The sequence below is a fragment of the Chaetodon auriga genome, chromosome 2, assembly GCF_051107435.1.
Source record: "Chaetodon auriga isolate fChaAug3 chromosome 2, fChaAug3.hap1, whole genome shotgun sequence".
In the NCBI taxonomy this organism is placed as follows: domain Eukaryota; kingdom Metazoa; phylum Chordata; class Actinopteri; order Chaetodontiformes; family Chaetodontidae; genus Chaetodon; species Chaetodon auriga.
In genome coordinates, this window is record NC_135075.1 from 23,723,398 (window position 1) to 23,735,769 (window position 12,372).

At 43.6% G+C, this 12,372-nt stretch overlaps 2 protein-coding genes across 2 annotated transcripts in view; one reads left to right on the forward strand and one right to left on the reverse strand.

Annotated features, from left to right (window-relative positions):
- The window catches only part of LOC143327616 (cysteine and glycine-rich protein 1-like), a 314,154-nt gene that overhangs the window by 37,299 nt on the left and 264,483 nt on the right, over window positions 1–12,372 (reverse strand). The window lies entirely within an intron of this gene.
- The window catches only part of nav1b (neuron navigator 1b), a 65,420-nt gene that overhangs the window by 27,028 nt on the left and 26,020 nt on the right, over window positions 1–12,372 (forward strand). Inside the window, exon 6 of the mRNA XM_076741962.1 lies at window positions 1,429–1,785. Within this exon, the coding sequence (XP_076598077.1) occupies window positions 1,429–1,785 (357 nt within the window). The remainder of the gene's footprint in view (window positions 1–1,428; window positions 1,786–12,372) is intronic.

Genomic DNA, 12,372 nt, shown 5'->3' on the forward strand with positions numbered 1-12,372 from the left:
GCATTTTAGAATTTCTGCATTGTTTCATAATGTTGTCTCCTACACCAATGTGCATATGAACCAATGTACAGTGTACATTTTGTTCATGAAATCCTAAAACGCTGAGCCAAATCCTGTCCTCAGTTTAGACTGAAAAGAACCACTCTCATGTGAACAAGCAACAGATAGTTTGTTGGATCAATACATAACGCAATCCAGTGTAAACAGTTGTGCTGCAGCCCCTTGGAGAGTTGCCACCTGGTTCACATCTGGCTTCCATCCTTCTTAAATATCCCCTCTCTGTTTCATGATCATGACTTCACTCTAGGAATCTCTGTTTAGCTCTCGTAGGCAAAAAGCTCAGGCATTCGTTTGTTGCAACAACCAAATAAATATTCTTAAGCTTCATAAAGCTTATCTTTTAGTTCATAATTTTGATTTTACATCCCCACATTAACAGTGTGTTATGTGTGCTGCTTTCATTAGCCCATGCACGTTTCCTGGAAAACAACCATGATAATAATCGTAACACTGATAAATCAATTCTAAGATGCCCAACAAATGGCTGTCTGACTTACTGATTAGCTGGTGAAGACTTTTTATCAAGCTAAAGCTGAAGACCTACATATCTTTTCCAAGCCAAAATCATTGACACAAAGTCATAAAAACAAAAATTGACCCTAATTTCTCAGGCCAGACCTTGTTAGTGAATGCTTGAGAAGACGTCAGCAGTTAACTTGATGGACATTATCTGATAATCGTTCAGATGCCTTTTTAAACAAGCAACTATGTCACTTATTGACAAAAGTAAGGAAGCCAATTCCAGTACTGGAGGGGCAGCAGTTGGTCTCCATATTGATAAATTATCCATCAACAATGGATAAAAATACTCTCTTGGTCTTAGCCATTGCAATATTTATTTGGCTGAGTTGGTACATCTAGTTATGCAACTGGCAGACGCAGAAGATGCTCCAAGCCATTTGGAGGGCATTTCTAACCCCGACCCACATAGACGAGTGGATAGAAACACTTGGAAATACTCACAGAAAGTAATGGAAAGAGAGGATTTGTTGGGTGTGGTAATGCAAAGTAAAGTCTTTGGTGTATGTGAACGTACTGCTCTGAGAGACCGGCAGAGAGATAAATCCCGTATGCTACGTTATCGCAGAGATATCAGGTCACCCTCGTCTTTGTCTTGGATTCTGAGAGGCCACATTTCTAGCTTTAGTCCCTGAAGATGATACGACACAACTGCTGTATCTGGGTCAACAGCGACTCAAGGCCACTGTGGTTTGCTTTGAAGGACATCAGACAAAGAGAGAAAAATGTCTTGTTGGGCGCTCTGGTCTCAGTCTTTGCACTGCTGTTCATATGCTGATATTGTGTCAGATAAATGCCTCGAGTATATAACTGTAACACACACTGACCCTTCCCCGTGTGTCTCTTTAGCTGTCTGGACAGCAGTAACGTGGGCTATGACAGTGATGAGACCAACGCTCGCAGCATATCCAGCCTGTCCAACCGCTCATCACCCCTCTCCTGGCGCCACGGCCAGTCCAGCCCTCGACTGCAAGCTGGCGACGCCCCATCCTCCACAGGTGGAGGATATCAGGGGGGTAAGACCGCCTCCCAGTACACGGCCCACACGATGCCAGCCCGCTGCTCCAGCCGCCTCAGCAGCACGTCTCGCATTGAGCTCATCGAAGGGTTGGACGTGGATGACGCTGACCTCAAGTCCGGCTACCTGAGCGACAGTGACCTTCTGGGAAAGAGCCTGCCGGATGATGACGACAACCTAGCAAACGGGTAAGAGTGTCTGAAGATAAGCGTGGGTTTGAAAATTTAGTTTTTTCCTGCTGGTTTGCCCTCTGACTTCGAAAAGGTCAGTTAAGAGCTGTTGTCAACTTAGGTTTTACTCACAGGCCTCGAGCTGTAGCTGCTGGACGTTGCTGCATTTCAGTGTTTAATGAGGGAACGTAGACTGGATGCATGTTAATATTCAACTGTGGTGCAAAAACTTTGGCAAAGGAAACTTTTCATGCCGACATCATGGATTTCTGCTTTGTGCTGGTGTCTGATGTTTTGCATTTGGAGGGCTTACTGTTATCAAAGAGCTTTCATCAGCAGTCTCTGCAGATACTTTTTTTTGTGCTCTTTAAGGATTTCTCAAAGTGCCCGTGACATTGTCAGAGGCTGCTGACTGTGAGAGAATACTTTCAGACGTTTTCCACTGAGGAGAGAATTCGAAAACTCATCAGGTGTTTCCTCAGTCACATAATAAATGCTCCCTCGCCTCTGATTGGGGTAAACTCAACAGATACAGAAGCAACAACCAGTTCAGATCACCCATGTGACCACACTTCTTCTAAAGACGGCTTCTTTGTCTTCCTCTTCACGCTCTTCTTCTTCCTCACCTTCACCTCTCTCTTCGTCCTCTGTGTGCCTTCATCTAATTCCCTCTTCCAAGTTGACATCTGACAGCGAGAGCCACAGAGAGGGAGAGAAAGAATCCAGGACAGTTCTCTTGTGTGGTTTAGCAGCTTTATCTGCTGTTGCACATGCAGCGGGATTTAAGCTCAGCCTCTGGAGCGCTCACCAGGCCCTGCTAGCCAGGTCACGTTCCTACTACAGAGTACACTAAGGAGACAAAAAGAGATGAGACACATTTAGTACAAATTGGAGCAAAGAGGAAAAAGTGTGAAATGGAAGTGGGTCGGTTTAAGTTTGGTAGAAGTTTGAGTTCAAACAGAGCGGCGTGATAAGACTGATAGAAGAGGCTATTTTAAAAAAGAGGCATTGTATTAGATAAAATTGGACAACTAGCACCACGGTTAAAGGTTTACCATTTTGTTGGGAGGTTCATACAACAGAACCCTGATAAGGTTAGGATTAAACAGGGATTAGGTCATATTCCTCACAGTAACATCCATGTAGTCGAAATCCATTTAAATCTGCCCTGTATTTTGTCGTGTCCCTCGCTGCGTCGGCTCTGCTGTGCTGCCTCAAATTCATGTGAGAGGTGAGCGCGGGGGCTCTGCTTTGCAACACCGCAGGCACTAAAGATGCTAATTATTTTATGTAACCCTTTTTTTAAAAAATGCCTCGTCATGCTCAGTGTTAGGCCACCAATGTCAGCAGCCCCTAAACACGCTTTCAAGGTGACTGTGAGACCTCCTGATGAGTACAACTGGCCCCTAAAGTAGATTATTACAAGTTACACCAAGAGGATTATGGTTGTGGGTATGAATGCATGCATGCGATGTCTTTTCCAGGGTGTTATCATGAGTAATAATAGGCTATTGTGCCTGAAAAGACACACCAAGATATGGAAATACTTGGTGCTATTTTGTCTCTGACCTTGAGCAGGTTGCATGCTTATACCTGGAAGATCCAACACTGTGGAAACCCCACTGATTTATATGCTTTGCTCGTCTGTGCATCGCATCGCTTCAGTGGAAAGTATCCTTGATTCTCTTGCAGGAATACTGTAATGCTGCTCTTCTCTGTATCAAGAATTAAACCCATCTCATAAATATACCAACAACCTTTGGTGCAGATAACTAGCTAATCCAGTTCTTGAAGCGGCACATGCTCTAATTTTCGTCTTACAGTATCCTCTCACACATACATTTGCATTTCCACTGTACACCCCTTGTCACACACTCACAGTTCAGCTCATGGAGAGCCATTAGCTACCAGCCCTTGAAAATAGATCAGGCTCCTCCTGCGTAACCATGGAAACCAGCCGGTAATCGACTGTATGGAGAGGTGCAATTTCTGCTCCCTTCCATTCAAGCCCCAGTTTTACATTTTCATGCATCTTCATCTGAAATTTGCCCCAATGCAGTTCGCTAAATCTGAGCAGTAGAGAGAGACCAATCAATAACCAAGCTGTAGTTTTCAGTATGTGATGGTTGTATAATGCACAGGACCAGTGTATAATACTTAAAACAATCTGGAAAAAGACATATACCTACTGAAATAATAAGACACAGTGCATGTTGTTTGTCAGTGCAGTACATTGCTCGATGTTTAATGGATATTGATTAACCCGCACCAGACAGCACTGGCTCTCTAAGGCTAAATGTGTACACACTGACAGTAATCACTGCTCCTTTATGTCTGCCTCATCAATAACCTGATACCACATACACCCCAAATCTCCTCATGAGCTCCATTCTTCTGTTGGTCCCAGTTAAAGGACAAAGATATTCATTCATATTGGGTCTTTATCTGCTATATATTCAACTTTCTTCACCAGCTAGTCTCTAACTTTGTCTGCAGTTTGATGCAAGGTAGGTGGTTTCTAAGAGCTTGTTTACTGACGGTTGGCTGCTGCTGCTGCAAATCAGTTTGATTAGAGTGGCTCCTGCAGGTCACAAACAATGAGCTAAAATAGACTCAACATGGTTTTTGGTGTGCCAACAAGCAAACCCACACACATGGTTAATGCATGACATTTTTGGAAGCGCTTCTTCAGCAGTTTTTCTGTTAATTCTTGTTGATTTTGAGGGTTTAAATGGATCCAGAACAACAACACTACAAAGTGAAGTCTCAAACATCACACCCACCGCTGCTTCTGACTCTATAATGCAGAAAAGTTTCACAAAGGAGGTTTTTATTAGTGTAGGACAGTTGTGTTAGATTGCATTAAGTACAGTGGTTGCTATTTTCATGGTCAGTCAATACACATCCTCAAACTATCCTCAGATGTGGAAATAACACAGAACAGTTTACTTTTAGTTACAACTGAAATTGCCATAATTATGTAGTATAATATTAGAATTGCACGTAATGTCCCATCTTGCCCTCAGCAGACACTGCGTCTGCTTGAGAAGTCTGCTTACATTTAATGTAACAGGAGTTTTTGCTCATTTCACTGAGTTTTATGAGACATGAGAACCACTTCCTCAGTGAGTAGAGTGACTGTGTTTCACGTCTCAGGAGTGTTGAGATGGCTTCTGATTTAGCTCTGGCCACTTCTGACCACGTCAAGCATCATAACTGTTTCCTGTGGTCACGTTCTTCACACCATATTGGCAAAGTCTAACCGTCACTCTTATGATATCATGCTTTTGCAAGCCATATTTAAAAGGCTGGTTTACGAGTAGAGCAGTAATCACATTATATTGCTGGTGTATGGTTGGTTTTTCCATATCTGGTATATAAATAATGCCGGCCGTTCGGCATTCGCTGTCATTTTAGTGGTGTTCAGTCAATTATGGTTGATGTTTTGCAGGCACTCAGCTGTAGTGTATGTAAGCACAGGTTAGCATTTCATGTCTAATACAGATGTTCACCAGGAAAATTACTTGTTTTTTCCATAACGTCATTTAGTTGATGGGATGAATGCAATGCCTAATGTCTGTAACAGAACATGTGAATTTGACAGGAGGCCCATCTGCCTGAACATGGTTATTGTATCTGACAGATTTATGCATTATCTTGGCAGGTTAAGTGCTTGAAAACCTTAAATATGGAAGATCTGAATGAGAAAAAAAAAGCAAATATCTTTCAGCATTTGGTTTGGCTCCAGACTCTTTGGCTGATTGAGGAGAGAAGCAGCAAAAGGCACTTAGCTGCAATAAAGAGCTATTGATGACTGCAGTGCCTCATAGGAAGCTGAGGTCACGCCTTGGGCTAGCTTTTCTTCCACAACATGTTTTTGCTTCTTTCATTGCCCTTCTTAAAACCTGAAACGCTGGAAGAAGACGTGACACATGTAAGAGCAGAACCGAATAATCCATCACGTCAGCTTTCTGTGAAGCCCAATCGGTTGGCAGTTCGGTTTGGCTAATGATCAAAATTGCTAGATTTATCTTGTCTTATCATAGCTTCATTGGTAATGACGGTCAGTGCAGAAACCAAGCTTTCACCCACTGTGGCTGTGGCACCTTTTTGACCACTTGGGGGCAGCACAACAAGCTGTAAGCACATTAACACACTGTGTTATCACTTCGCAAAGTCGATATGGTGAACGTGTTAACAACCAGTTGCAGGTTTACACATCCCGCAGACGCAGGGCGTTCATTTGGAGTCATGTTTCCAGTTACATGATGGATGTTTTGGTCCTGAGGGAAATATCTGGCTCAGATATCTGCTAAATGCTGTGTTCACCAGCTTGTCCTGACGTTGTCTGTCTGCAGTTTGTTGCCAGGTAGGTAATGAATGGTGGGTTTATCAGACCTTTTCAGCTGAAAACAGCTGCTGGGCTAAAACAGTAAAGTTGTGTGGGCGTGACACCATTAAGTGAAACACGGTGAAATGTTGAGAAGTGCAGAGTCAGGTGATGATTCTTGGAGTTTCTCATTTTGAGCGACCTCTTTCACGTGACAGTCATCTTTTTATCCATTGTCCATGAAAGATATTGATTCAAGCACCTTTAATGTCATGACATGTAGAGGGACATTTTGGCTATTCAGCTACTCCTGATAGTACATCACATCTGTCAATACTGCGGAAAAGAGCTGGACTTGCATATCTAACCATCTACCCAGTTAAATGACATATAATTACATTATATCTGTATTTCAACTAAATATATATTGTATTCTTGGAAACATTAATCTGTTTTACAGTACAGTGCAGGTGAATTCGATTTTTGTTTCATTCTGTTAGAGCAGATGTGTTATTCACCTGGTAAATTTATTAGATTTCATGACGGCACCGTCTGCTGTTCACAGCCTCACGTGATGCATACAGATCACATGTGATGCATATAGATTACATATTGTGCACAAAGACCTGGCGCAGGTGAAAGAAAATTGCTTGTCCTGTACTCTAAAAGGCAACAGAGGGTTTGGGGCGAATATGTGGACATCTGGGGATGTGGACTGTACCATTTTGTGGCTCTATATGGCAGCATACAAGCAGCAGTGCAGAGCAGAGAGAGGGGGGCTGGTTCAGCAGCATCACACCTCTGATCATGCGGCAACATGGCTCGGGATGTGCTGCCATGGCAACCGTCTTCCACTGACCCACTGATGGGCTGCCTTGTGTGTCAGTGTGATAGCTGCTGAAGGATGTATGTGTGGAGGATGTGCATGTGCGCACCGACCACTGGTTTAGTGTGTGAGATGGAGGGAAACGCAGAAGGAGAAAATAAGAGACAGAGTGATGAAAGCTGCGCTCATATGGACGATATTTCCTCAACCCGACTGAAATCATTCAGATTAGAGATCCCACCTCAGCTGTTTACATGGATGCTAAATAATGTGATCTGATAAGATGTGCGTTTACGTGCCCCAAAGCAGCTAGTTAGCATGTTTTTGAATGGAATTTGGCTTGTTCCGTCGGCCTCTATGCCAAATTCCCTTTGAAAGTAGGATCATTTTACATTTCGTTGCTTATAAATAAATGTACACATCTTACAGTTTGTAAAACGTGATAACTTGTGATGCAGATAGATTGACAGACAGAGAGACTGGTGTGAGGAAGGCATGCTAACTTAGCTCGTTCTGTCATTGGCACTGTGGGGGAAAGCTGTATGCCTCTGAGGCTGTTGTTTGTATTTCCATTGGCAGCCTTGTATTTCCAGGATTCCCAGTAGCACTGGTAGTGGAAAATTACTTAATTCCAGCAATTTTTCCGGAAATCTGATATGCTGTATTACTGACCCAAAGAGAACAAACACATTTAATTCAAACCACACAACTGCACGTTACAAGCAAACATGACATATATTTTTACACCTCGCGAGCACTGGATGCACGGCGGTGCCCTCTTTGCCTACATTACTGTATATTATAGATAAGCCCTTGGCTTAGTTGGCTCCTCTGGCAATGTCGTTTCCGTGGTAACCATAATAAAGCTTTGCCCAGTGGATCTGTCCAGAGTGGCGTGTTCAGTATGAAAGCAAGCGTTGGTAGTTTTCTAAATATTGAAATACTTTACAGCCTCACTCATGGAAACTATGTGCATCGACAAATGCATTCTGCAACGCGCTGCAGTCATCTGATCCTGGATCTGTGCTCCCGGCAGTCTGCACTCAATTTCCCTCTCCTGCCCCGGTCGAACCTTTCTATAGTCACTGAGTGCTTCCCTAACTACTGAAGCCTCACACGTTTTCTGACCCACTTAAACCCATCTGTAAAAAAAATTGGGCTTTGGCATCTCTGCGCCGGTTCCCTGCAGGCGCTGCTGGGATTACAGTTTAGTGAGGTCACTGCTTGGGTCAGTCCTTTATGGGCTATGGCTCTGTAAGAAGGGATGTTGTTTTCTTGCCTCTGAGAGCTCCACACACACGCTCATGGACACATGACGTCATCCACTAATGACTTTGAAATGCTTTTTTTCAGGATGAGTTCATTTGTTATTTGCATATGTTTTAGAAATGGGTGAAGGAATAGCAGCAATAAAACGCACTCACCATTCGACCCTGCTGTGTTACTGTTACCCACACATACAGTGCCCACAGGCTCCCACTGTCAGAACCTCAAACACATCTGGGGTCAATATGGAGCTCCCATTCTCCAACAAGGGTCAGTAAAATACTGGATCTAGAAGGCCCCCCCCAACACCAAGCCCGCCTCCACCTTCACCAACATCTTCAGCCACGTGTGTAACAGGCCATTACAGCAGCACCCCAGGGAGTATGAATCATCCCTGTATCATGTCTGCGTGTGGTCGTCCGGGTGTGCAGTTTGGATTCCAGCAGTGGATAATACTCAGCCCCAGGTGGAAAATATGATGCTGTTTTCACATTTTAAAGAATAAGATAATACATGTGAATCACATGGTAGCAGTTAATCCATCACTCCCCATTCATCCCTGTGTTTGTTTGAAGTTGGTGCAAAAATGTCAGATTATCTGCTTAAAGTATGGCTAATGAAGTCTGGTTGGGCCAGATTAGTAGGTAATGCACTGCTTTATGTTGGATGTGGCTCAGCTTCAACTGGGTTTGTTGATACTGAATGTGCATTACTCAGACAGACAGCAAACGGAGTCAGTTCAAAGTGTGAAGGTGCCAAATCAATCAAGCTGATATGAGTTTGTCTTATAGACAAAAGCAGAGCTCAAGGACGAATTCATGAAACTAGAAGGGCACTTGGAGAGCGCAGACCTGCACCAGGGCCAGCAGCCCACTCAGCTTTGATATGCAAATCTGCAAACTTCACAGTCAATATTACAGCTTTTTCTCTTTAAGTTTTCCTTAATATCTCTTATGGAGTTTACTGCAGACAGTTCACATTTGGATGTGATTAAGAGTACAATTATTTGCATGATATGTGTGTATTCACGTGTCCATAGCTGCACCTTAGTTTGAGGGAAAAAAAGCATTGTTATATTTGTGGTAGTTTTACAGTTTTACTGGTTCTCCCATGAAACCACTATTGCCGAGAGCTCCATAACAACTGCTCTCTGTATGAAGCTTGAACAACTACATGTGCTGGCCACCCCACAGGATTTCTGGTACCAGTGAATGTGGTTTGTGAGTCATCATATTTGTACAATTTGCTTTGTTTTGCCACTGTTAACTTTACTACCATCTGCTGGATTTTGAGATATATGGCATTTAGTCCGCCATGGCCAAATGCCCCCTCGCAATGTTAACAGAAGTTAAGAAGAATTTGTGTATCTGCCTCATGATTTGGTTTAATGGGTTCCTCCTTGGCCCACTCTACACCCTTCTACCAAGTTTCATGAAAATTGGCGCAGTAGTTTTTCCATAATCCTGCTGAAAAACAGACAGACCAACAGAACAGACAGAAATCATAACAATACAAATGCCTCTTAGACTGCCAGTAACAATACAGCTTCATAACACCCAAACAGCAGAATATTCCAGACAGGCCGCTGTAAATGTGGCACCGCATGAGACTGTGGGTCTCAGGATGAAGTGTGTATCAGCTGTGTTGTGGCTACATCTGTGGAGGGAAGTTTCCTGTCTGAGGTCGATGGAGACTGTACATTCATTTTCCAGTCCAATAATCAGACGACGAGTCCATTTTCTGGGGCTCTGCGGAGATGAGGCAGCCGGCTGCAGACGCAGCCACTGATGCATCTCAGACCCATTTACTACGCTGATGTACAGCGCCGCTGCTCTGTGATGAAAGCAGCCCAATCCCATTTGCTTAGCTATGGTCAAGCTCAATACAGATCAAAATTAAGCACCGGGAAGATCAGAGATGTGCTGAAGCAAAGCTCAGCTGGCTTTTTCATCTGTGGTCCTTTTTTGAATGAATGATACTTAAACAGACATAAATCACTGTTTTCCTGTGATTGTGTCGTTCTGAAGTAATTTCCCACATTGTACCATTGAACTGGATGCACAGAGTGGAGGAATGTCTGCTCTTTCTCTGCATCAAAGGGGCTGAAAATCCAGTGAAAGCCTTTTTTTTTTTTCCTTCAAAATGCCAAGTGCTGCTTCCTTTTGATACATTCAGAGAGCATGGTACACTAAACTGTAGCCAGGGGAGGCACAGCTTTGACGCATTGTGCCTCCTGCTGGAAATCTGATGTCATGACACCGTCTGTGGAGCTGCATAACAGTTCACATTCATCCATAATGTTTAATTTCATTGTTTTGTATTTGTATTCTGAATGCATGAATAATAATGATGAATGTATGTTTTCTGGTTGATTATACATGCTATACTTATGGCCTGTTGGACTGTTTTTTGGCTTTTGGTGAGGCCCCATATTTCCAATTAATCATAATGATACAATTCGGACAATACTGTCTGTAATGAGACTTTTGGAAAGGCTTTTTCATTTTCCAACATGGCGGTGCTTCTGTGCACGAAGCAAGGACCATGAAGAAATGGCTCTCCAAGTTTAGTGTGGAAGACTTCACTGGAATGCACAGATCCCTTACCTCGATCTCATCCAAGACCCTCCGGACGAACTGGAACAACAAGGTTGGAAAGAGCCAGGCCTTATCATCCATCGTCAGTGCTCAGCCTCACTAATGCTCTTGTGGATGAATGGGAGCAAATCCCTGCAGCCATGTTCCAAAGTCTTGTGGAAAAGCCTTCCCAGAGGAGTGGAGACTGTTCTATAGAGTCAAATGAGCATCCAGGCTGTCAATGTCCACCTGGCCACATACCATACACATGGCCATGCATCATGTATTTGTCACTTTGAAAGTTTTTTCACCCTGGCTCACTGCTTATTGTCGAAAACGATGATTTTCCAGTCATGTTTCAGCCCTAATTCAATTTCCTACCAAGTAGCTGCCAATTTGCGCTAAATGTTTGAAATATATCAAGATGGGCCTTCAGAGAGCTCGAGATTTCATTCCTCTGCCCTTCATTCCCTCCAATCTAGTTTAAAATAAATTTCTAGACTCACACGTTTGCAGCATGGTTTACAGCGCCGGAGGCAGACGGGGCTGACAGATCAAACGCCACCGCAGTAAAGGTCAGATCGTGGAAACGCTTTCTCGTCTGGTAACCTCAGTGAAACGAGCGAAGGTCGCCGTGGCGCTCTGACCTCTCACAGATGGGCTGAATCTCTGTTTCAACGGTTTGTAAATAACCCGGTGGCGGCCTTAATGCTCAACTGTCCACCTAAGCAAACATGCAGAGGATGTTTCTGACACAAGCCGTTCGGTTATCAGTGCGGGGCAGCTGTTACTGTGCAGCACAAACATGACTCCAAGGCTTTTTAGACGAGCGCTTGTTTAGCAGCTGTGTGGCCCGGCTGAGATAAACAGGGGAGGTGGAAAAAACGCACTTCTTCTTTTGTACCGTAAACAATTTGTATCACCATTCCAGGCGAAGAAACAAGCATCCGGGGTTTTGCTTTGAGATTAGAAAACAAAGTAACCAGCAGGTAATCAAACAGGGAAGGTTTATGATTTTTTTTTTTTTTTTTTTTTTCTGTGAGGAAAGAGCAACAGGCAGCAAGGCGTAGATGTTTTTCAGATGATGATCAGAGTGACGGCAGACGCAGACACAACAATCTTTTATCCAACCAGCATCTCATTCTGTTAAAGATATTTTGGGGAATGCCTGCATGCCTGGTACACGCACACACCGACAGCAAACAGTTGTTTAATTTCGACAAAAAGTAAAACCACAGTCATTTTAAATTCCGCTTAAGCTGAGTCTGTATTTATATTACAAAATGTGGCCTGATGTGGAAAAACAGAGCGAGCCTCAAAACTGTAATACATCATGAGGGTCAATAAGTTCTTACGTTTGGGGTAATAACTTTTGACAATCCTGAAGCGCTTCGGTTCGCTTTATCTGCTCTGTCATGAATCTCCTGTTCATGCGGTTTGGTCAGGTACCATCCCGTGTCACACCCTGTCCACATGTGTCCAGATGTTGACAGGGTGTGGGACTCTCCTCGGCCCACAGAGCCTTTACCTCCCGGATGAGTTTACAGAGCTGAGATCTGGTGAGATCATGCCCGTGAGACTGTTCCACTGCTAATGAGAGGGGGAGG